The 22,878-nt window shown below is 41.8% G+C and overlaps 1 protein-coding gene across 7 annotated transcripts in view; it reads right to left on the minus strand.

The window, feature by feature from the left end:
- cadpsa (Ca2+-dependent activator protein for secretion a) overlaps positions 1-22,878 on the minus strand; it is a 131,533-nt gene that overhangs the window by 20,631 nt on the left and 88,024 nt on the right. For 4 of the 7 annotated variants that reach the window (XM_062563812.1, XM_062563810.1, XM_037490297.2 and 1 more), the window contains 8 exons: positions 21,399-21,555; positions 18,011-18,152; positions 13,802-13,957; positions 13,027-13,174; positions 11,711-11,785; positions 10,302-10,385; positions 9,163-9,195; positions 7,740-7,847 (listed from right to left, as the gene is read on the minus strand). In XM_062563812.1, coding sequence (XP_062419796.1) covers positions 7,740-7,847; positions 9,163-9,195; positions 10,302-10,385; positions 11,711-11,785; positions 13,027-13,174; positions 13,802-13,957; positions 18,011-18,152; positions 21,399-21,555 — 903 coding nt within the window. Of the gene's footprint in view, positions 1-7,739; positions 7,848-9,162; positions 9,196-10,301; positions 10,386-11,710; positions 11,786-13,026; positions 13,175-13,801; positions 13,958-16,962; positions 17,385-18,010; positions 18,153-21,398; positions 21,556-22,878 lie in introns of those variants that run through there. The other 3 variants (XM_037490298.2, XM_062563811.1, XM_062563813.1) reach the window with 3 other exon arrangements.

Consider the following 22,878-nt stretch of genomic DNA (forward strand, 5'->3'; position numbering starts at 1 on the left):
TCCATACCGTGCTTCCATTTTTCCACGTAGTCTCGCTGGCCGCTGGAACCTGAAGTCTCGTGCAGTCCAAAGAGCATATCAACTGGAAGTCTTGGTGATCTCCCATAAAGGAGGTAGAACGGAGAGTAGCCGGTTGTCTCACAACGTGTACAGTTATAGGCATAAACTAGTTTGTTCAATGACTCCTTCCAGTTAGATTTTTCTTTCTCAGTCAGTGTCTTGAGCATTTGCAAGAGCGTTCTGTTCATCCATTCCACTTGGCCGTTTCCCATCGGATGATAGGGTGTCGTTCGGGACCCAGCCACCCCACTGAGTTTCTCTAACTGACTGAACAGTTGATTCTCAAATTCTCCTCCTTGGTCGTGGTGGATGTGAGGGCACCACGTGACTCCCTTTCTTGAATCTCTGTTTTCCCTTCTTGTTACTGCCAGGAGTTTCAGCAATGTCTGCTTTTAGAAGGTCAAACAAGTAGCTCGCTCGTTTTGAGAAGTCTTTGATATACTGCCTGTAGTAGGTGAGTAGGCCAAGCATTTTTCTAAGTTTGCCCACCGTCTGTGGTCTCATGTCTTTCAGTGTTCTCACTGCTTCCAGGTCAGCCCGATCAACTTTGTTGCCCTCTTCAGAGAAGATTCTTCCCAAGTAGCGGATCTCTGGCTTGAATAAGTCACACTTACTTGGCTTAAGTTTAATGCCGTATTCCTTAAGGCGTCGCCGCACTCTTTGCACATCATTGACATGGTGATTGAAGGTTTTACTGAAAACCAACGTGTCATCCAGATAAGGAACGCAGATTTCATCACGAAGTCCTTCCAAGCATTCCTCCATACAGCGCTGAAATGCTGCTGGAGCGTTCATGAGGCCAAAGGGGATACGAACCCACTCATAGAGTCCCCAGGGAGTTACAAAAGCTGTCAGTGCTTGACTCTCTTCTGACATGAATCCCTGATGATAAACTTTGCCTTGATCTAGTAGGGAAAACCACGATTTTCCACCTAGACTGTTCATGATATCTTGGACTCTGGGGATAGGCTGACGATCAGCATGGGTCTTTCTGTTCAAGTCTCTGTAATCTATACACAACCGGAGGGTGCCATCTTTTTTTCTGACGCACACGACAGGTGAGGAGTACGATGAATTTGACTTCTTGACCCAGCCATGTGCAATTAAGGGTAAAGTAAAGTGGGCTAGGCACAGATATATATGTGCGTTTGACTGGTTCAGTGTCCTTGAGAGAAATAGACATCTGCAGCTTGTCAATACAGCCAATGTGATCATCTGATCTTGAGAAAGAGAGGCACTCTTCTCGAAGCATCTGTTTCACTGTTGCTCTCTGATCGTCTGTAAGGTGGCGCAGATCCACAGGTGGATCCCACTGCTCACATTCATGACTTGTAGGCTTAGTACTTGTGTGATTCACTGTGGCTTGTGTTTCAGTCTTCTCAAAAATCTGAGTGGGCAGGACTGTCATAATGTTCTCTATAATAACGTTGAACGTACGTCCTGCCAAGGTGATCTCATGGTCGGTCGTGTTAGAAACATCAACAGAAATAACTGGAAGCACATCTTTCCTGACTTTGACAAGTGTGTCGTGAAACTCAAGACCATCTGGCCACTGGTTGTTCAGGTCTGGCTGAAACAGCATAGTCATGTCCTCTTTAAAAGGCTGTGCAGCTACACAACAGTTAATTTGGATGCAACTGCATTTTGAAATGACAACTCCTTTTCTCTTTGTTTTTACCGCATACTCACTTGCTTGTTCTGCACTAACAGCTTGTATTAGGGCATTTACCTTGTTTCTTTTGAGATTCGGGAAAGCTCTCCTCACTGTGTTGTACTTTTTTGTCTTTTCAGTCTTTGGACAAGGATGTGTTCAATAACATTGAAGCCTATGATGGGACGAGACAGGTGCCAACCTTTCATCACAAGCACCGGAATGATCATTTCTCCAGCTTGGTCAGTTTCCGAAGCAAGCCTAAAAGTAATTTCAACCCATGCCAGATAAGGCATTTCAGTTCCATTTGCAGCAGTCAATGTGAGATCATTAGGTGAGTCCAGGATCTCTGAAACATCTCTCAGTCTTGTTGTTGGTAAGTATTCCTCCTTCCATCTTTCATCATTATTGATACCTGAGAACCTGTGTCCCATAGAGCTTGAACTTGGTGGCTATTGAGGTGACATTCAACAAGGCACTGCCTATCAACTAGTGAACTGACTTTGTGGGAGGGGCCAACTCCAATTGGTTGAGGTGGATCATGTGCATTTTTCCCGTTAAAGGATAGCTTTTCCCTATTGCTTGACATGAGGGTGGGATACAGAGTCTCTTTACATGATGGACATTGTGTCAGTCTGTCAGGGGAGGCAGCAGAGCCTTTTTCACATTCCTGGGACTTCTCCATACTTATGGTAAGCACCTGTCCCTCAGTGGTCACCATTCCCCGTTCAACGGAGCCTTCTCGGGTTGTCTGACTCCCCTGGCTTTACACCCGGCTTGAAAATGTTCTCCACTCCCACATCGGTAGCAGTGCACACAGTGTTCATTCACTTCCGTCTGCTGGCAGCCAAAACATCTCCGTGGGGGACGGGGAAAGCGGTTGGTAGGATAACTTGGTCCATACTGAGGCTGACTGTAAATATTGTAAAGTCGCTGAGGGGACGCAGATGACTGGGGGGCTATTCCTGAACTAGCTGGAGGTCGAGCATCGGGCTGTGGCTGAAACCGAGGCTGCTGTAGACTCTCTTTAATCTGGGCTATTTCTGCACTGAGGCCTTTCAAAGAAGCTACACCTGTCCGAAGCGCCTGTATTTCTGTTAGCAGGTCAGGAGAGAGCTTAGTTGTGGCTTCCTTCACTGAGCATTTAGCAGTTGGGACATCGTCTGCACTACACTTGCACTTGTAGCTGACTGTGAGGTGCTGAACTTCTTTTTCTTTTTTCTTTCTGTCTCAGTAGCACAAGCAATGTTTAACCTCTCTAGCAAAAGCTCATCTGCGGTTTCGGTATTTTGTAGAAGGGGCTGCATGTCTATCCTAATGCTGTCATTCTGGAGTCCAGGGGGTACTGTGTGCAAACACATGCGCTGAACTAAGGTTGGGTCATACTTTAGTCCGGACTCTGACTCTTGGGAAGCAAACAGTACTTTCTGTTTCAGGTCTAAAACTCGCATGAGAAAAGTCTGGGGGCTTTCTTTGCTGTTTTGTGCTTCAGCAGCCAACTGTTTGTACAGTTCTGTGGCACTCTTTTCTTGAAAGTGCGAGCGTAGGATGCGCCTAAGTGTGGGGAGCGTCATTTTTTGGGAAATAGCCCTAATCACAGCATCTACTATCTCCAATTCAGGATAACTGAAAATGTAAATTTCTCCTTCAGACCTGGTTCGCCAATTTGGCCTGAGATTTTGAAATCTTTGCGCCAAGATGGACTCGGCTGCACACTGCCATGTGGACTTATTGTTGATTGGGGCTTGTACGGAGTCTCAGGGACAGGAGAGTTTGCATCGAGCTGCTCCACTTGTGTATTGTTACGCTGTTCTGCAGATCTATGTTTGTCTATGTCCCTCTTTGTTGCTGCTGTTAACACAGTTTCCTCAGCCTGTGCTGTTCCAGAACTTGTGTCAGTGGTCAGATCTGTGATCTTATCTTTTAGACATAACAGTTCAGACATACCGTCATCTTCAAGTTCTGACACCTCTTCTCTGTCGAGGTATTTCATTATGTGCGTCAAAACCGACAAGCGTGATTTCCTTTCAACCGTTGCTCTCTGTGCACCCGAAAGGTGAAGAAAATCACATATTGCCAGCAAATCGTCTTTTGTCAGTGTTTGTAATTTTATCGCTACCTCGTCCTGTAGTTCTTCCAACACCGTCATGTTCACAGGTCAGTAGAAACGCTTACTGTGCAGGAGTCGACTACCAGGTGGATGTTCGTTGATGTCCTCGATGATCTCGGCTGGCATCGGTGACATGCACTCACTCCAGAGCTTCTAGCTCTCCTTGAACAGCAACACTTTCCACACTGCGCCTGGGTTATTTAATGGGGAGATTTAGCTGCCTCAGGGTCAGGTCGCCTTGTCGTAGACACCAAACATCTAAGGAGCAATTTCAGCGGTGCCTCCAAAATGTTACGCCCCTGCAATGGGGAGAAATAATCACGAGAGTGATTTTGTGATGTTTCCTCAGTAAACGTATTTACTAGAATGAGGACAACCCCGCGAATTCCAGACTGTAAGGTGAAGACAAAACCAATCAATCCCCGCACAGCTGATCAGGCCACACAACAGATAAAATACCATAGATCCAACATAAGATGATTAACAGAGTTTAAATAACAACAACATAACCATCATTTGTACTTGTCACAAAGACAGCCTCTTATTCTATTCTGCTTTTCTGAAGGCTGTTTATCCTGGCATCTGAGAGGGATGTGTGAAATAAAACGCTTAAAGGACTTGATTTGTGATTTGAAATGTAATCTCTTTTACAGTCAACTATTGTGGTATCCTGTATTCTTTCATTCTGCATTACGGCCCTCTGAAAGATGTTAAGACTTTAATCTTGTCACCCGGCATAGAAGGAATGTGTCCTGCGGATCACCAAAACATCATATAATATCCCCCTGGTGACTGGAAATTACTTTCCTATCTTTATGTTTTAACGACAGCTGTCTATTTTTGCAGTTTTCTTTTTTTTGGATGAATTTTGAAAGAATATAAATCAGGACTAATTCCATTGCTAATTATGTATTTATTAACTATTACACTGCCAACTTTTGCAAAACATGTTTAACTCATGGTTAAGTTTGATTTGAGGAAAGTACATTAGCATAACCAATAAGTTGAAATATTTTATGTAATGAGGTGCCATTTTTGTAATCCTACCCAGTGGATACGGACTAGACTGGTAAATAAAGGAAGTCAGCAGCCAACCAAGGAAAGGGAGGGGAGGGTGACTAACAAAGCAAAGATTTATGGGAGTCCATCCTGACCTTATTTCTAGAGGACAACAACCCCCCCCCCCCCCACACACACACACACACACACACACACAAACACTGCTGCTCTGCTATGGTGGCCTGTATGAGCATTTGCTTTGAATGCCATAGTGTTGTCAGAAGTGTCTCCCTCTACAGTTTGGACAGTCTCGTCAGAACATGGTGCTATAAGCTCCATGTCTGTAATCCAGCACTATACACCGCCGTACAAGGTTTCATCTGCTGGCGGAGCCTATCACCATTGTATCTCTAAATCTAATTGTTTTTAGTGGCCCCTAATGGCCCCGTTATGGATAAACCTCAGTCACATCATGAGTTCTTTATTTTGGTTTGTTTTTCAACCAAAGGTGAAATGCTGATTAAAATGTGTGTCTTCAACATCAAACATGCCAAATATGTATAAAATGCTTAAGTCAAACACAAATGTTGCATCTTATGAGCTGCCACCAGAATATACAAACAGCCAGAGAGAGGAGTAGATAAAAATGGGTGGAGTGGCAAGAAAAGCACAACAGAGCTGCAGAGAGCAGCCAGAGACACCTTTGCTGCTCCTCGGGGACGCCGCAGGGAGAGCTAATACGCTATGACAAAAGAGACGAGTTGGGGTGAGACAAACACCAGCAGAAGTGCCCTGGTGGAGGAAGAGAGAATACGTGGCAATGGGTCAAGATGAAGCAACGATCGGCCAGCATCCAGCACCAGACACGCCTCTCTCACGCCCTGTCAGAGACGCCGGAGAGGAGGAGGACAGGAGACGGATTAGACCTCAAGGCCTCAGCTCAGCACTGCGGCACGCACAGAGACATGTGCCTGGATACCGCTCATCTGCAGAGACTCCACCAGTACGCACGCACAGCGCAACACTGACAGGTTTGGAGGTGATGAAGGACTGAAGGGCAAATCCAGAGATGGCCATGGTGGTCCCCGCATTCAAAGGATCATTTAAGTCTAAAGTCATGGGTCGTGTAGCCATCATTTCCATGGCCACATTTCACATTCACTCAATTCTAATTCAAATCAACAGTTCAAGTGAGGTGCTGAAAATTCTTCATTGTTAAAAAGTACGGTCATTACAGTGGGTCAAATTTCAAGAAAGTATGATCGACATTTATAAAAATAAATATTTGTCTTGTGATTTTGTTTGTTTGTTTTTCTAACGTGGGACTGTCTGAGTGCATGACTAATGTGTGGTTGTGTTCCCAGACACAATTAAGAATAAGATCTACTACCAACTATGTTTTGATTAATGCTCGAATGGAATCTTCTGTCTGATTCCTGGATAAATAAAATCCCCAAAATCCAACACAATGTGATAAAGGCACATGTACAGTACAGAGAGGACTTTTGGACATGAGAATTGGAAAAAACATGTTTTCACTTTGAGACCCTAGATGATTGTCTGCACAGTAATTCCAGATTACTGTGAGACCCGATTTTTACTGGATAGTGTGGTGTCCCCCAGAAAAGCATTTAGTTGGGGTGACTGGAAGCCCGATCGCTAATGTGCAGTAGATCAATGTAAACCTTTTCAGCGACGCACGACACAATAGCATAACCACTCGTGTTCTACATAGGCCACACTCATGATGCTCCCTAATGAGCTTCCTGCTACTTTTTCCGCACAAAAGCAGCAACTCCCTGCATCTACACATTCCAGCTGCTCACCCTTAGTTTTTCAGTCAGTACAATGTGTTTGTAGCACTTATGACCAAAAGGATTGAGAAACCTTCATTTTAAATGTGGCTGGGGAGACAATATCTCTGTGAGTCTGCTTGCTGCTAAGCCATCTTACAAAGTGATCTTTTGTGCCTCTTTTTCAATTGATTATCGGTTGTTTGCTGACTCAGAAAGAGAGAGCAACACTTAGGATAATCCCTCCTTGAGACCAACACAAACTGCACACCAACACCACAGGACAAAGGGGTGAACGGCGAGGAACAGGAATACATGGGACTTTGAAAGAACAAGCGGAAATGCAATTGGTCCCACTGCAGGGATCGCTTTAGCCCATTTCCAGGAGAAATCCTCCCGTTTGACCCGAGTGGAGGCTCAGCGGCCAGGCTTAGAGATTTACTAATTGTTTTGGTGTTACTCATCTCACGGGTGGAGACAAACAGCGTCAGGGGACTGTGTGCAAGTTGATTACAGCTTGAGTTGATTAAAGTTTGTCAGGACACTGATGCGTAAGTACAGTCAGCTTCACAAAGTGACTCACAAGGACCAAAAAAGACACGTGTCTGAGCCAGAATTTGGCAGGAAGACAAACAGGAAGTACCACACTTACCTACCTATGAGTTTGGTAATAACAGCAGAATTGGCATTTTTACCATCTCTTTTTAACCAACCTTTTTATCTGACGTTACGAACATAATTCATTTTTATATTGTATCAGAGATATGAGATACCAAATAAACCAAAACATATTAAAAAACATCTCAAATATTGCCGTTGGGTAAAAATAATCCAGCCCCCCAAAATGATATTGAATGTACGGTCACAATTTAATGGGATTCAACTTTCAAAGCTGTCTGAAAAGGACAGAGGCAGAACCTCTGGAGTTGCACTCGGTTCTAATCAAAGCTCATATGAACATTGAAGAAAGAAGATAAAATAAGTGTAATGGCTTGATTTTGGTTCCTCTCTGTCTCTGGGATTTGTTTTAATCTCCTCCGGCAGATGATCACAGGTGGCGTAAAATGAAACCGTGTTGTCACAAAACCTCCTTCGGACGGAGCAGGAGGCACCGCGGATTACTTACATCAAATAATCTCTCGATGTACACCTCTTCATTGACCTTCTCCCTCAGCATGTCCTGTGAGTGACGGACAAATGTCACGTAACCGTCTGCAACATCCATCCCTGGCTTCTGCAAAGGACAAGAGAGAGATTCAGCAGCAAAATGTTATTTGGCCATGTTCAACTGAAATTATAATTATCTAAACTTTATTTATGAGGACTGACCTTGTGACTAACCACCAGGTTAGACCGTCAGGTTCATTGTGTAAAACATGTACATATATATTCATATATATTAGCTTCTAAGGATTTGAAAATGCTATGGCATATCAGTCAAGTACTTTTTGTATTAGTGGATGGAATTAACATTTTAGGACCTAAAACTGCACTGTGGTGAGTCAAAAAAGTCAAACTGAATAACTATGAGTTATGTAGAATTTGAGTTTGATGGAATAGTGCAGCCATAAAAAAAATGAATTTTTCAAATACAAGTGATTCAAATAGTAGTTTAAAAAAAGGCTAAAATATGTTGCTTGAGTTTTAGGTTATTTGGTATTTTTCTCCACAACCATACAAGGGCCTGACATATTCATCTTGGGACCCCAACCCCCGGGTTGAGAATCACTGCTGTGGATTTCAAGTCATATAAATGGACACCATTCTAACATTCAAATATTCACTATTTCATAATTTTAAAGAGAAGATGAGGCACTGTAAACTGTTTGGTTTTTTTTTCTCCAAATCCTGTTGCTTGGATAAGTCACAAAGAACTCACTGCTAACGGCAACTGAACTTTGTTAACACATCTGCAGTGACACTTATTATGTGTAAATGAGTGTCTTTTCTACCATCCAAACTCTCATTTCGTACATTAACAACACAATTAGCGTGCTGGGCTGGAAGCGGCGACCCCTGCCAGTGAACACAGTGCCCCGCCACATTCACTGACAAGGCATTAATTTGAAATTTTGGCGTGTTGCTACAGCCTGTGTTGGCAACTAATACAGATCTAATGCCTACAACCACGCAAACACCGCCACACTGACAGCCGAATGGGCATGTTTCGTAGCACATGGACTCACAATGTGTACTGCTTGAGAGCGAGGCACGGCTGCCTGTCAGTGTCTGGCCACATGCAAATGATTGGACATTTGGGAGAGAAAACGGGGACGTTTGATGTGGTAATATGACAAGCAATGCCATCTGGATTATGATTCAACATGTGAAAGCATGGTCAAATATTTGTACATGCAAGAGAAACAAACACACGCAACAGTGGGGAACATGAGCCACCATCTTTTCCAGACAACCAAGTATCTGAAAGCTAGCCACACATTTTGATGAAGGAAATGGTAACATCTCCAAAAAAAATATGAATGTAATGGATAGTTAGACTTTTAAGCTGGGTATATACACATAAAGAGGGAGAAATTCGTCTCACTTACAGGTACATCCACATACTTGGAGGCAGCTTTCACCTTGACATAAAGAAGAGAGGTGGGTGAAAAAACAGTCATGTTTCCAGCTGTGGCACTTTTTGGCAGGACAAAGGCTGCCGTGGTGAGAATGTACAGCATGCGGATTTGTACCCGCTGAAGTGGCAACAGTGACTAATGTGGTGATTTCAACTGCAAAAGTGCACTCGCAAATTCAATAACAGGCCTTTTGGAGTTCCGCAGGACACCAACAGGGATGTTAAGCTATTCGGTGCTCAGGATTAATTCAAAAAAGGTCAAACAGTAACAACCTTTTCATCAAAGTGAACATCCAGAATTGATTTGATAGGATTAAAGCAAGGTACCCAAAGAAATGCCTTTGAAAATAAAGGAATCAATGAATCTACACATTAATAATGGCAATATGTACTACTATTGGAGAAAAACTCAAAGCCAACTCTGCATCTTAGCATCTGCATGATAATGAGAGGCTTTTGAGTAACCACAATGTAAACCATTCACCGAATCACACTCATTCATACACTAATGGGAGGAGCTAACCTACACTAAGACACCTGACCATTAGTAAGTAACATTCAAACATTGATGGGAGAAGCTAACCTACACCAAGACACCTGACCATCAGTAAGTAACATTTAAACACTGATGGGAGGAGCTAAGCTACACCAAGCTAACCTACACCAAGACACCTGACCATTAGTAAGTAACATTCAAACACTGATGAGAGGAGCTAACCTACACCAAGACACCTGACCATCAGTAAGTAATATTCAAACACTGATGGGAGGAGCTAACCTACACCAAGACACCTGACCATTAGTAAGTAACATTCAAACACTCACGGGGGGAGCTAACCTACACCAATACACGTGACCATCAGTAAGTAACATTCATACACTGATGGGAGGAGCTAACCTACATTTATACACAGTAGTTACAGCTAGGACAGCAATTTGAATTGTCTTGCCCAAGGACACACTGAAAGGACACCAATGGTTACCCAGTGTGTTAAAAAGTCATGGCAAGAGTCCATATGCGATGTTTTAACTTCCAAATAGGTATATTAAAAGCTAGTGCGTAGCTACTGCAATATGTTGATGGAATAAAAGTGTGTGTGTGCTACTTACTGTGAAAGATAGGAATGAAGAGAAGAGTGTTCCCTCATCATATCTGGAGAGCTTGGCTAACACACTCTCGAGGATGACCACAAACTGAGAAAGAGAAAAATAAGAGGAATTACTCTACATATGTGAGTTCAGCAAAATCACAACATCTACATAGTCTACAACAGGGGTCCCCAAACTTGCTCTTGTGAGGGCCACATGACTTTTCCCTTCTCTGGAGGGGGCCAGGGTGAGAAAACGCTTGACGATTGCAGTGGGTGCCTAAATGTAAACATTTATTGTTTTCCAGAAAGCCACATATACCCAAATATTAATCATCCAGGATCTTCACAGAAAAAAAGTCAGGAAAATAAATAATATCACTTAATGAAATAAATAATAACCAAATAATTTTCTCTGGGATCTTTACAGAAAAAAATGAAATAAATAATAACCGCCACCGCCTCTTGACCGATGAGAGCATTGAACAAACAAATAATCGTTTGACCACTGCAGGTTAAATACCCTGCATTCTGAATCAACCTTTTCTCCATTATTCCGTTCTACTTCACAAGGGCTAGTCTAGGATTTGCGTGGCCGGACTGAAAAAAAATCATAATGCCCCTCTGGTATTGTTCAGGGGGCCAGGCCAAATGTGGAGGCGGGCCATATCCGGCCTGCGGGCCTTAGTTTGGGGACCACTGGTCTACGATAAAACATCTATAGTCAGGAGGCTCGCAGTAAAAACTTTAGTATCAGTAAAAGAGACTTCCTTCAATGTGTGCCCAGTGTTAACATATTAAGCATGTTAGATGATGCCTGTAAGTGTTTATTCCACTGTGGTGCAGTTATAATACAGCTTTAAGTCACATTAACCTAAAACCTCTCATATCAGGACACAAACTTGAGAAGAACAGCTTCATGAATGTGTTCGGCCTCTTTGTGGTCATTTTGAGGCACTTTGTAGACAATTAGGCGTCTTTGTGGTTCAACATTTTTGTGATCATTTAGAGTTACTTTCTATTCATTTGAGCCACTTTTCTGTTGCTTCGGGTCACTTGTGGTCGCTTGAAGCAGTCGCCTCGTGGTCGTTGTAAGTCACTTTTGGGTCTTTTGAGTTGCCTTGCGTTTTTTTAAAATCCCTTTGCAGTCATTTGTGCTCCTTTTGAGTCATTTTCAGATTGTGTTGCACGTAAATGAGTCTCTTTGAAGGCATTTATGGTTCTTATGAAACATTTTCTCAATTCTTTTCTATTTGTAGTAGTTTTGACTGTCTCCATTGTTGTCTAGGTTTAACCAAGGTTCAGGTTTTCTATTTGTCACATACTCAACACGTTCCTTTTTTGTGCAGTGTGCTTGAAATTGAACACAAAAAACACTATGTCTGTTATACATACAAGATAAACATTTCGACTGTAATATGAAGGATGTACCTTAGCTACTAAGAGCGTTATCATCTCCTTCACCGTCTCTTCAATCAGGTCATCAATTTGGGAATGATATTGTCTCTGAAGAGGGAGGAAAACACAAATGTATTACTCTTTTTGACCACAGGAAATACTTTATACTCATTATGTTCAATTACTGAAACCATCATTTTTCCATCTGGGAATTTTACTAATCACATTGTTTGTAACGCCTATAAGACAAGCAGTAACTGCCATGTTCAGCACTCACAAAAGACTTAATGAAATGTCGGTTCAAATTTCCTAAATTGAAATGCCACTCAGACGTTGTGTGAAATGTGCGAAATTATCAGTTGGAAGAGTACATAGACAAATGTAGCATGATGGCCTAGCTCTGCACAATTCTGGGAAAGCACCAGTCTCTGGATTTGCTTCCTGTCTTTATGCTAAGCTAGCCTAAATACGCATAGCAAACCTACTCGATGCCCATGGAATGTCGGTCAACATTCTCATTTGACTCTTGCAAAGTTATTGAATAACATTCATACAAAGATTTCAGTCTTGTTGGCCACAGTATGTTCCTGCATTGTGAATGAACTGAGATTTTTATGTTTTACGTTGCTTTGATCTTGAACAGTATGAAAAGTATAGCAATCAAACCCCTGGGTCAAATAGGAAAAGGCGTTTAGCAAAATGCTGAGAGGATGAGAGCATTACAGCAGAAACAAACCAAAGCATACTACTCATTACGTTTATATAATACTCTAAAAAATCATCATCTCTAAAAAATGTTTACATGATAGAGACCTATACAGCAGGGCTGGGGATGCTTTATCACTGAGAGGAATCATTTTATTTAGCCTTGTAGCACTAACAGCACAAGGGGATAATAATATATTCACTGCAATGTGTATCTTTCACTTCTACAACATGTATATTCAATGCTTTATCTACACATATGATAATGAAAACCAAACAATTCAAGAGGACGATGACGTCTTGAGGGTGATATTTCTTTGGAATTCTTAGCCACACTTACCCAGGCGCAAACAAACTTTTACAAGACAGAGAGAAAGGAAAGCAGAAAAGGAGACAGGTAGAGGTGACATGAAATGAAAGTTAAGGAGATACTGAAAATAAATGTGAGAAACAAAGAAATCAAATTTGAAAAATACTTTTCCACTTTCATTTGAGAAGGCCATTCAAAGCAGAAACATGCATAATGCCAAACATAATGATATTTGTCTATGAGGAGTTAGTGGCAGATTCAAAGTTTAAATGGGATACAATTATTTCCCCAGAAGTGGTAAGAAATAGAGGAGGATGAATTTCCTTGGATTTACCTCCTGGCCCAGGTCTACGGCACACAGCTTGGCTGTCTGGGCCCTGGCATCCACCATGACATTGAACATAGTGCAGATGGACTGGGGCACACGGAAGTCTGTGGCCCGGCTGCTCTTCTGAAGCCTCGCCTCAAACGCTGCCCGTGTCCTTTGAGAAGCATAAGAATAAACAGGGGTTCAGGATTTAAGAAATACTGACGTCACAAATACTACAGTGTTCTAACGAGCCACCAACACCTCTGAAGACGAAGCATTCCTGAGATATTGTCTAATATTGAGAATGAACGTGACCGACATTTGCAAACATTTATGCCTATGAAACGTACCCCTCCCAGGAAATGTATCTGTTTCAAATTATACAACGTCCTGTGAATGCTGTGGTGCTGAAACATAAGATGTGCAGTACTGTAGCATCTAATAAGACTTCACCTTCATGGATCTGACACTGCAAGTCCTGCCTCATCCACCATGCCTAACTCGCACCTGAAGCAACACATACCTAGTAATGGAGACAATTCATAAATCATAGCAGTTTTCCATGGTGATGGTCTCTGAAATGCCTTCACAATCAGCAGAGATGTGTAGAACATGCTAATTAATCATTTACAAATGTATTGCATTTACAAATGTGCCAATTGAATAATTTTCCACCTGAACCTCAGTGTCACGCAGCACTACCTTGTGTTAAAGATACAAAACCCAGCTGGATCCCAGTATCTGTATGCCACTACTAGGAGATACTGTCAGACCCATGCGTGTACTGACAGTATCTTACCGTTTCACACATGATTCGATCATGTCACTGGACATCAGCTTCAGTCGGGTCTCCAGATGTTTGCTAAACTCCTCCTCTGGCCAGTGGAGATCTCTGATGAAAGTCTGCAGAGCATCCAGCTTCCAGAAGAGATCCTCAGACGTCCCTGAGCCGTTACTGAAGGGCCACAGTGGACAATTCAGAATTTACAGATAGAGCTTTGAAAAGGGGGAAAAATTGATAATTGCTCTATATCAAATGTTTGAATGGCTACTTTGTGTGTGTGTGTGTGTGTGTGTGTGTGTTAGTAAATACAGGACTGGTATAGGAGTTGTTTTAAACAACAACTATGCTGTCTAGTTGTTGTTTAAAAAAATGACAATTAAATACATTTAGCAATTTGTCTTTAGTCTATAGAAACAGGAAAATGAAACAAGAGGAAAGGAACTTCTTCACTGGATACATTCGGTGTTCCCACCCAGTCAAAGAAATCCTGTTCAGGGTATTTGCGAAGCCAAACAGCATCAAGGACACTCTTATGAAACTTTTTTCGGCACATAAAATCCAATTGAATCATTTCAAATCCTTCTGCATTTAAAGCATATGTTTCCCTTGGTCGGTGGGAACCAAAGTCTGTTAATGTCAACTAGGGAAAAGGGGTCACTAATTTGGGTAAAGTAGAGGATGGGATCGGGATAAACACTGCTTAACTTGATGAGACCAACACTTCCTTCAACAGCACTAAACTCAACTGAAGCTACAACCACACCACTATATTTTGGTTTTTAAAACCCATTTGTTTTGCTACGTTTACACTGAGCATCCACACTAAGATGGGGTTTTCCTGGACTGAAATCAGACTATTTTGAAAACAGTCACCCCCACACTTGCGTGTCCTTCACTGATTTGTCACACTCATTTCACTTGTCAAACAGCCAGGGCTACCGATGAATTTAAAGCATTAAATGGGCCAAATTCCAACCCCTCTGTAGGAGCCACGAAGGTGATTATTATATACGTTCTGACTAATATAAAATGCTAAAGTGGAATAGTTTAATGGTTTATATTTGGGACACTTGGGTTGTTATATTTTGTTGTTTTTGTTAATTGCATATCACCGTAATTGGGGGCGGTAACTTTTTAACTGATTATAATAGCAGGCACAGACGGAAGTAGCGAGGAAAGAGAGAGAGAGGGTGAGTGACGGGGATGCCGAATTTTTGTTGACCGCTACGCCGTTGTTGCTACGCTGATTTTGCTACGTTGTGGTTCTTCTTTTACTTTGAGCACGTTATGCATACGTATGTTCGACTAGTATTTCAATAAACCTGTCAAAACGCGTCATCGGATCGGAGCGGACATTTTCTTTGGTACAGCGCGTCACAATCCGCTACACCCATACCTTAGCCTCTCAGCGACTGTTTTGTTTGAATACATGTCGCTACACCCTCCATAACCCTGAACCCTGACCCATGACCCCTCAGGGATTTAACTGACGTCACCTGCTAAGCGTGAGAGTATGAATGGAATAGCACTTTGCTGCATAATGTCAAAAAAATACGGTTTGCAATGGAGGGTACTTATTTAATCTGTTTGACTCTGATTTCAACGTCTTCCAGGCTCTTTCCTCATAAAATGAGAGATTTTAAGTAGTGTTTTAAGTTGTCAAAATTCATGAATAGATGACTAAAAATTCTTTGATTTTATGTGTTTTCTTTCTCCATCTTCAATCCTTGATGTTCTCAATGTACACATTGTGTGTCCACGTTAATGGTCATGTAATATACATTTGCAAAGGTGGCCGTGTTGACGCAGATTATGCTGAAACGCCTGTGTGGGCGGAGACTGAACAGAGTTGTGTGGATGTAGCCTTAGTCATAGCACACTGAACCACAGAGTGAAGGGGATTCAGAAACAAAGGGCCCCTCCTTCACCATGCACCACCCCCAGCCGGTAGAGGGGAAACCAGGCTTTTACAACATCAGGGAACCGGGGGAGAAAAATTTGAATGGAAAAATTTGAAAAAATGCTTCATAACCAGCACAGTAGCTGCCAGTGGGGTCTGGTTTTTGCAAGTTGAAGACTGTATGCTTTGTTGGAAACATGTTTGTTGAAACATGCTACCAAAGTAATGATCATATAATACATTCACATTGGTGCCGTGCTGGCCTTGTTGTGCATTTGAGCGTTCCTTTGGAGCGTGTCATTTTGTTACTCCCGTCAGCATCGTTAGCCGCTAAATGAAACTCATCTTTTGTTAAGAGCCATGTGGAGGCCACCCCTCAACTCTGTATTTGGAATATGGCACCCTGAAATCTTTAAGTTTAAGACAAATAGTGACGATCCCATCAAAACTATCTTCATCCAACATGTTTCTTTGATGAATATGGTAGCACCTTTCCTTTTTATGCATAACCTTCATCCCCAGTCTAAATGTTCAAGATTTTAGTTGTTTTTTTTTGTTTCATTTTTGCATTTTTTCCAGTGCTTCTCCATCCATTTACACGCCCCATGCCGCAGCTTTGGCATGAACGTGGCCTCGAGTCTGTTTGTAAGCCCAACACTGGACCGCCACCGCTGTGCAAGCACATCAGTGTTTATGGATGCGCTCCTTAACTTGGACAGCCAGGGGCTCCTCCGTTGAGGTTTAGAGACGACGCAAGTCTCTAGCTTTTGTTTTGGGAAGTGATTAATTTATTAAGATAAAATGAAATGCAGATATCATCATTTATTTTTAACAATGAAAACTTCACGACTGCTGTTGTATTTCCTGATGAGGGACTGGGGATAGATGTGCTGTGGTGACAGCGTCTCACTCTGCAGGATGCTACTTTACACCTCTGCTCCCAGTTTCGGTTCGGTTTCAAAGTGCTATAGATGATGTGTCAAGTTGGCAGAGATATGCAGTGTGCTTTTAATGATAACGCTCACAAGATGACATACATATTAATAGAAATCCTTCATTGAATTATATGCTGTTACACTTTTTTTTAACTAATAAGTAATGTGAGATGTGTATTTATTTAAAAAGCTGCTACAATGACTTTTTTACAACACACCTTGTGGCAATCTCAAAAAGTACAGAATATATGAAATATATATATTTTTTTAAAGTTTCTATCTTGTTTATAAATCAGGATTTTAAAATACAAATATAGATAAATATAGACGTTAAAGCAGTTTTTTCAGTTAATAATAATTGGTCAAAGACGGCTGTTGATTCTCATTATTTGCTTGGGAAATAACCTGTCAACAGAAAAATGGTGGCGAACTCTTAAGAGGACATTTTCATTTTAAACCTCTTCCAGGCAGCTGGGTTGACAGTCAACTCTTACAAATCAATTTATTTGTAAAATATTTTTGTTAATATGTAAAAGATATGTCAACTGATATGGTGTTCAGTGCCAGATGCCACGTTCATGCCAAGAGCGTGTGAGCATGTCTCAGGCGGCACAAGGCTGGTACACACTCTGAGTCAGAATTAGCTGTCATCCAGTCGGGTGCAGAGAAGTTGGGCATTTGTTGGAGGTTAACACTTTGTACTGTTAGATTTGATACTTTGGGCATTTGGAGGTTGATGTTGGGCAGATTGCTTGTTATACTCCTATGGACAAAAACAGAACAACAGACAACAGAAAACAGAGATTCTTCATGCAAATAAGTTATAAAAGCGACAAACTGAAGAAACCACTCATATATGGGAATTTGGGGTACAAAAACACAACCAGAGGTTATCTTTATGTAATAAAAGATACTGATGCTGTCAGAACTGATTCCTTGGTAATTTTCCTGATTACTCATTAGGCACACATCGGACCACTCCATTGAAAACAGTCTTCCATGTCTCATGAAGAGAACTCAAGTAGCTGGTTCTTTCTCAGCCTTCCATTGCAATATGGAAAGCTGCACGATGACAACAAGGGAATTTAGTGTACATACACGACCAGCAGTCCCAACAGCTAGCTGGACCCCTTGCAAAAGTTTGTTTTAGAAAAATGGAAGATTGTGTGGCTGACTTTATTAAACATGCCTTAGAGTCATAGGAACAGAAAGTAATTAATAATTTATATAGTCGTTATAATATCAAAATTAAATATAATTTATGGAAACATGTAGATACTCCCCCGTCTCCTGTATGAAATATGTCTCCTCAATGTCCTGAACTATAGTAAAGATAGCAACGCGGATATGGGTCATCAGTTCTAGTCAAGTACATGAAGGCATTCTTACTTGACAGGTTCCCACGATTCCCTTTGGAAGCCTCTGTGAATGGACTGAGCGATGGAGGACTCCATCAGGTCCACATATCGCACCACCAGAGGGGCGTACAAGTCCTGCAGGTGTCTGTGGAACTTTCCGTTGCACAGGTTATCTGAAGGAGGGTGTGTGAGGAGGAAATCAGACACTTAAATGACATAGCAAACCCGGGCACATGGCAGACAATGATGAATGGGAGTTGTGTCCTTCTTTTAGAAGCTCTGTCGATGAACATGTATGGTAAATCAGTGTGTCAGTATCCAGGGTTATTTATTAACAACACATACACTGTGTCTCGTCATCCAACACATTTTTTTAGTTAATTACCTTCCTCATTAAAACATTTGCAAATGTATTTCTATTTAAATATGTGGTATTTGTTTTGTATTTTTACTAACTGGCTCTCTTCACTACATTTAACAGTTTCTTTGCCAGTTACTGCCACCTGTTGATGAGTGGAATGGTGTGAAACCATAGGCAGAAATGTGCAGAGAGGAACAGGGCACCACAAAAACAACTCCTCTTTAAGCCAAGTTCTCATTTATTTTGGGCCCTAGAGATTCTTCTCTTGCACCATTATGGACACGTCACCAAATGATGCTGTCTCAGTGAATAGACTCTACTTATTATAATTTTCCTGTCTGGTCTGGACTACCAAGGCAAGGATGGGACCGCTGATCCTCTGATTGAAGGATTACCACTAAGCCACTCTTGTGCCTTTCTTATAACCAAGCAAAAAGGTAAAAATGAAACATTTTGAACTACCATAACATTTACATGTACCTCCATCCTGTCAAATGTTGATTTTAAAAAGTGTCTTTTACTGAACAGACACATCTCTGATCTGATTAATATAAATATCCACCTAGACATGGCGTTACAGTTCATGTTTCACTCATGCTTTATGTGTGTAAACACCTTAATGTGCTTATGTGCATATTGTGTAATTTAGAAGGGCAGTGAGACAAACAAAATTGTGGCCCTGTCCTCTATGCCGATAATAAACAATGCCAGTCAAGTGGTTCTGGTGCTTTGTTAGCAGGTACGACAGTTTCAATCTTTCTAGACAACAGAATGGAGTCTCGGGGTATATCTAAATCCAACCCGTCACACACATTTCCCCCAGTCTCCGCCGGCTCCCAACTGGTAAAAAGGCAACACTGACAAAGACCACAGGAGATAAAATGGAGGCCAGTGTGTGCTAATGTGATGCCTCACGGCTCCATGCAGTGTCTGCTTTTCCTCTCCCCCTCTCTCTCTTTGTTTTTCTCTCCCCCTCTGAGCATGTATGTGTTTGTGTTTGTGTGTGTTGGCATTGAAGTCAAGGTCGATGATACACAGTAGGTGCAATGTTTGCTGTGTTCCCTGATTACCACGCTCCCAATTAGCCACTTCAGCGGCTGCTGTCCACTTGAATGTGTTGTGTCCAGGAGTGTGTTCGCAGGGCTCGCCGTGGCCCAGCTACCACTGCTTTAGACCTCATTAACTCCTCGGATGGCAGCCCGACTTTGGCGCCTGTCTACTGCTAAGGCTATTTACTGCTACAAAATGCACAGCTCTGGGGCAACAGAGCAGATGACCTTCTGTGGAAAAGATGTCCCCATGATAATACGCTTTTCTTTACTTCAAGTGCATGCTTGATACACTGAGTGGGCAGGGAGGTCCCTGCTGGGCCTTAAGTTGGTACTGGAAATAGACCGTTTGACGTTACTGTGTTACTCAATGTTTGTTTTTTTAGAACCCCAATTTTTATGTATCAAAACTGCAAGAACTAGTTTCGAAGGAAGTCTGTAGCTAGTATTTCAGAGTACGCACATCGCTGCCAAAAGAGGAACCATGAGGGATGTATGGTAGTTACATGCAGCACTGCCAATCACTGCTTATACAAGGAACTGTTAGCCGTGTAAAAAGCAGGTGACACAAAACCTAGACAGCTCATAAAAATTTGCAAAAACATGGAAAAATTAACCTACGTTGAATTTTGGAAGTTGCGTTAGCCCAACTTAACAGCACTCAGACTAACCAAGTAGCACAAAGGCTAACCTGGTAACTTTAGCACAGAGGCTAAGCCTAACAGCACTCGGACTAACCAAGTAGCACAAAGGCCAACCTGGTAACTTTAGCACAGAGGCTAAGCCTAACAACACTCAGACTTAATAGGTAGCACAGATTACAATTACAGATATTTCGTTATTTCTCTTAATTAAGTAATGTTTGCTAATAATTGGAGTGACTGGTTGTTTTAGGAAGTTAGTTGCCATACAAAGAGTATTAGTCTAAATACAACAGGGATGAATTAAAAAAATTAAGTTCATAAGTTATTTGCTTAAGGTAATATGTGAGAAAAAGGACAGTGTAGTGGTCCGTCAGAGTCACTGTGTGGATTAACCTTGCCTCTGTTACCGCTGCCTTGTGTAGCTATGTCCATGGCAATGCACTTAAATTGCTATTTCAACACAATTGACAATATGTAGCAAATGAGACGTTGGCCAATTTGATGACACTAACAAGTGAGCATAACAAGATATTTGCCGTAATGTCTACCCTGGCAAATAAATGGACCACTCTCTGCCTTCTCCTTGACGCCCGACCAACACACTGAAAGGGGGAAGCATTCCCTAGAGACAATTAGTGCCCTGCAGATCTGGTCTTCATTGTGAACACTGAAGTGTTTCCTTTACAGGACCACGGACAGCTCCGCAGTATTCCCGCAGGCAAGTGCAAGCAGTTCATTAGAGAGATGGCTAGCCTACAGCAACCAGCATCAAGACCTGACTATTATCTTCAATCGGACACCCCTGGCTCTGCTGCTCTCACACACACACACACACACACACACACAGTTCAGTATGTACAGTGCTCCAGGCCTAAAATAGACAGTGATTTCAGAGACATTTGAGGGCTGTGGAGGGTGCAACAGCAGCTGTAAATCCTTATGACCCTCATGATTTTTGTGGTTGATCATGATGATAAAACTGTATAATACAAACATTAAAAACATAGATTTACATTGTTATAGAAACATATTCTTAATAACTAACCAATTACATTACAAACTTTCTAAATAACCATATGACGGTGGTTCTGAAATGTGTCCAAAATGAAACAATTATTGTTGTAATTCATTCATTTTCTTTTTGCTATTCAAGCAATTAATTGTTTATGATATGTGATATGAAACCATATGTGTTAATGAGTTCATTCATGTTGGCAAGTGGATCATTTCTATTTCCATTTAAGCCTTCATCCCCAGTATCTAATCACTTCTTCCCTAATCAACCCTGTACAGCACCTACTGAAACAACTGGCTTCTGTCCCCATGCTGATGGTTGAAAATGTTTTTTATTAGACCCTAACTCACAGTCCATTCTCAGGAAGTCATTTAGCAGCTGGAAGAGGGGGAAACTGTCCCAGCTGTCGGGTGGCTGAACCTCAAGAGCTGCATCCATGTCGGCCGAGTAAAGGCCCAGGAAGGTCTCGGCATGCTCCACCATCAGGTCTGACCACCACGCAAAGGCCTGCAGATGAGTAGAGGGAAAGACAGAGAGGAAAAGGAGACAAAGTACACAGGGTGGCGGGAAATCAACAGGGTGAGAATGAAAGATGAAAGAAAAATTATTCAAAAATATATGAGTGTTCCCTGTGGGTAAATCAGAATTCTCTGCTAACTTTAATCTTATTTACCATAACTGTCGACAATGTGCCGTAACTCCACTGATCCTTTGCAAGTGTTATTGGCTCTCTCTCTCATTTTTTTTACCGCATGAAATCAAGTTGTTGCCACTACGTGATCTCTGGGGAGGTATTCTTCACAACTCAAAGCAGTAAAAACAGCGCTTGGGCACGGAAAATAACACACTTTTCTGCTGGCCTACTGAGGACACAGCAGCAGCTCCTTGACAAGCATGGCAGGGAGCTACTTAAACACTCACCCACAGCTCCTTCTGCGAGTCAATCAGAAGAAAGGAGCTAGCGAGCTGCGTCGCACTCCTATCCCCCCATTGAGTAGACGCAATGGAGTGACTGTTAGGACTGCGCTCTCTCTCATGCACATCAAAAACACTCACTTTCCTCCATGCACTCGCACTCTTGCCAGGCCTCTTTAGATGGACCCCTGAGGAACCATGGTGTTTGCTCATTCACATCAAGCTTTCAACGCTGTAATGTGAATGTACTGTTGTGGTAGTGGAAGGGGAGGGGGCATGCACTTGCCATGGGAGCTTGTAGCATTGGCTATAGGTGTGAGATAGTTTGCAGGAAGGTACTTCTAACCAGTGCCAATCATGTAATCATCACCTTTACATTATTGGTAAAATAAAAATATGTAACGGGAGGTTTCTTTAACCTCACCAAGCATTTTTAAAATAACTCAAACGGAACAGTCAGTTGTATTAAGTTCTGTCAAGTGTACAAACGGTTTGCATCCCCATTTATTAACCAAAACGAAGGTGGCAACCTGAAAAGCATTTTGGATACAACCTTATTATAATAACAAAGAAATATTGGATTCTCGCGCAGTTTTATGCTTCACCAACGTCGGGGGAGATTATAAAATCTTCTTCAGGGCCTATGAGTCTTTTTTTCACTCAAACAAATTTATGACTGATTCACATACAGGTGAAACTCAAAAAATTTGAATATCATTCAAAAGTCTATTTATTTCAGTAATTCAACTTAAAAGGTGAAACTAATATATAGACTCATTACAAGCAAAGTAAGATATTTCAAGCCTTTATTTGATATTTTTTTGGATGATTATGGCATACAGCTTTTGAAAACCCCAAATTCAAAATCTCAGAATTTTTTTGGCAGTGTGGGCAGGTGCCAAGTCCCGCTGGAAA

The sequence above is a fragment of the Pungitius pungitius genome, chromosome 8 (assembly GCF_949316345.1).
Source record: "Pungitius pungitius chromosome 8, fPunPun2.1, whole genome shotgun sequence".
NCBI classification, from domain to species: domain Eukaryota; kingdom Metazoa; phylum Chordata; class Actinopteri; order Perciformes; family Gasterosteidae; genus Pungitius; species Pungitius pungitius.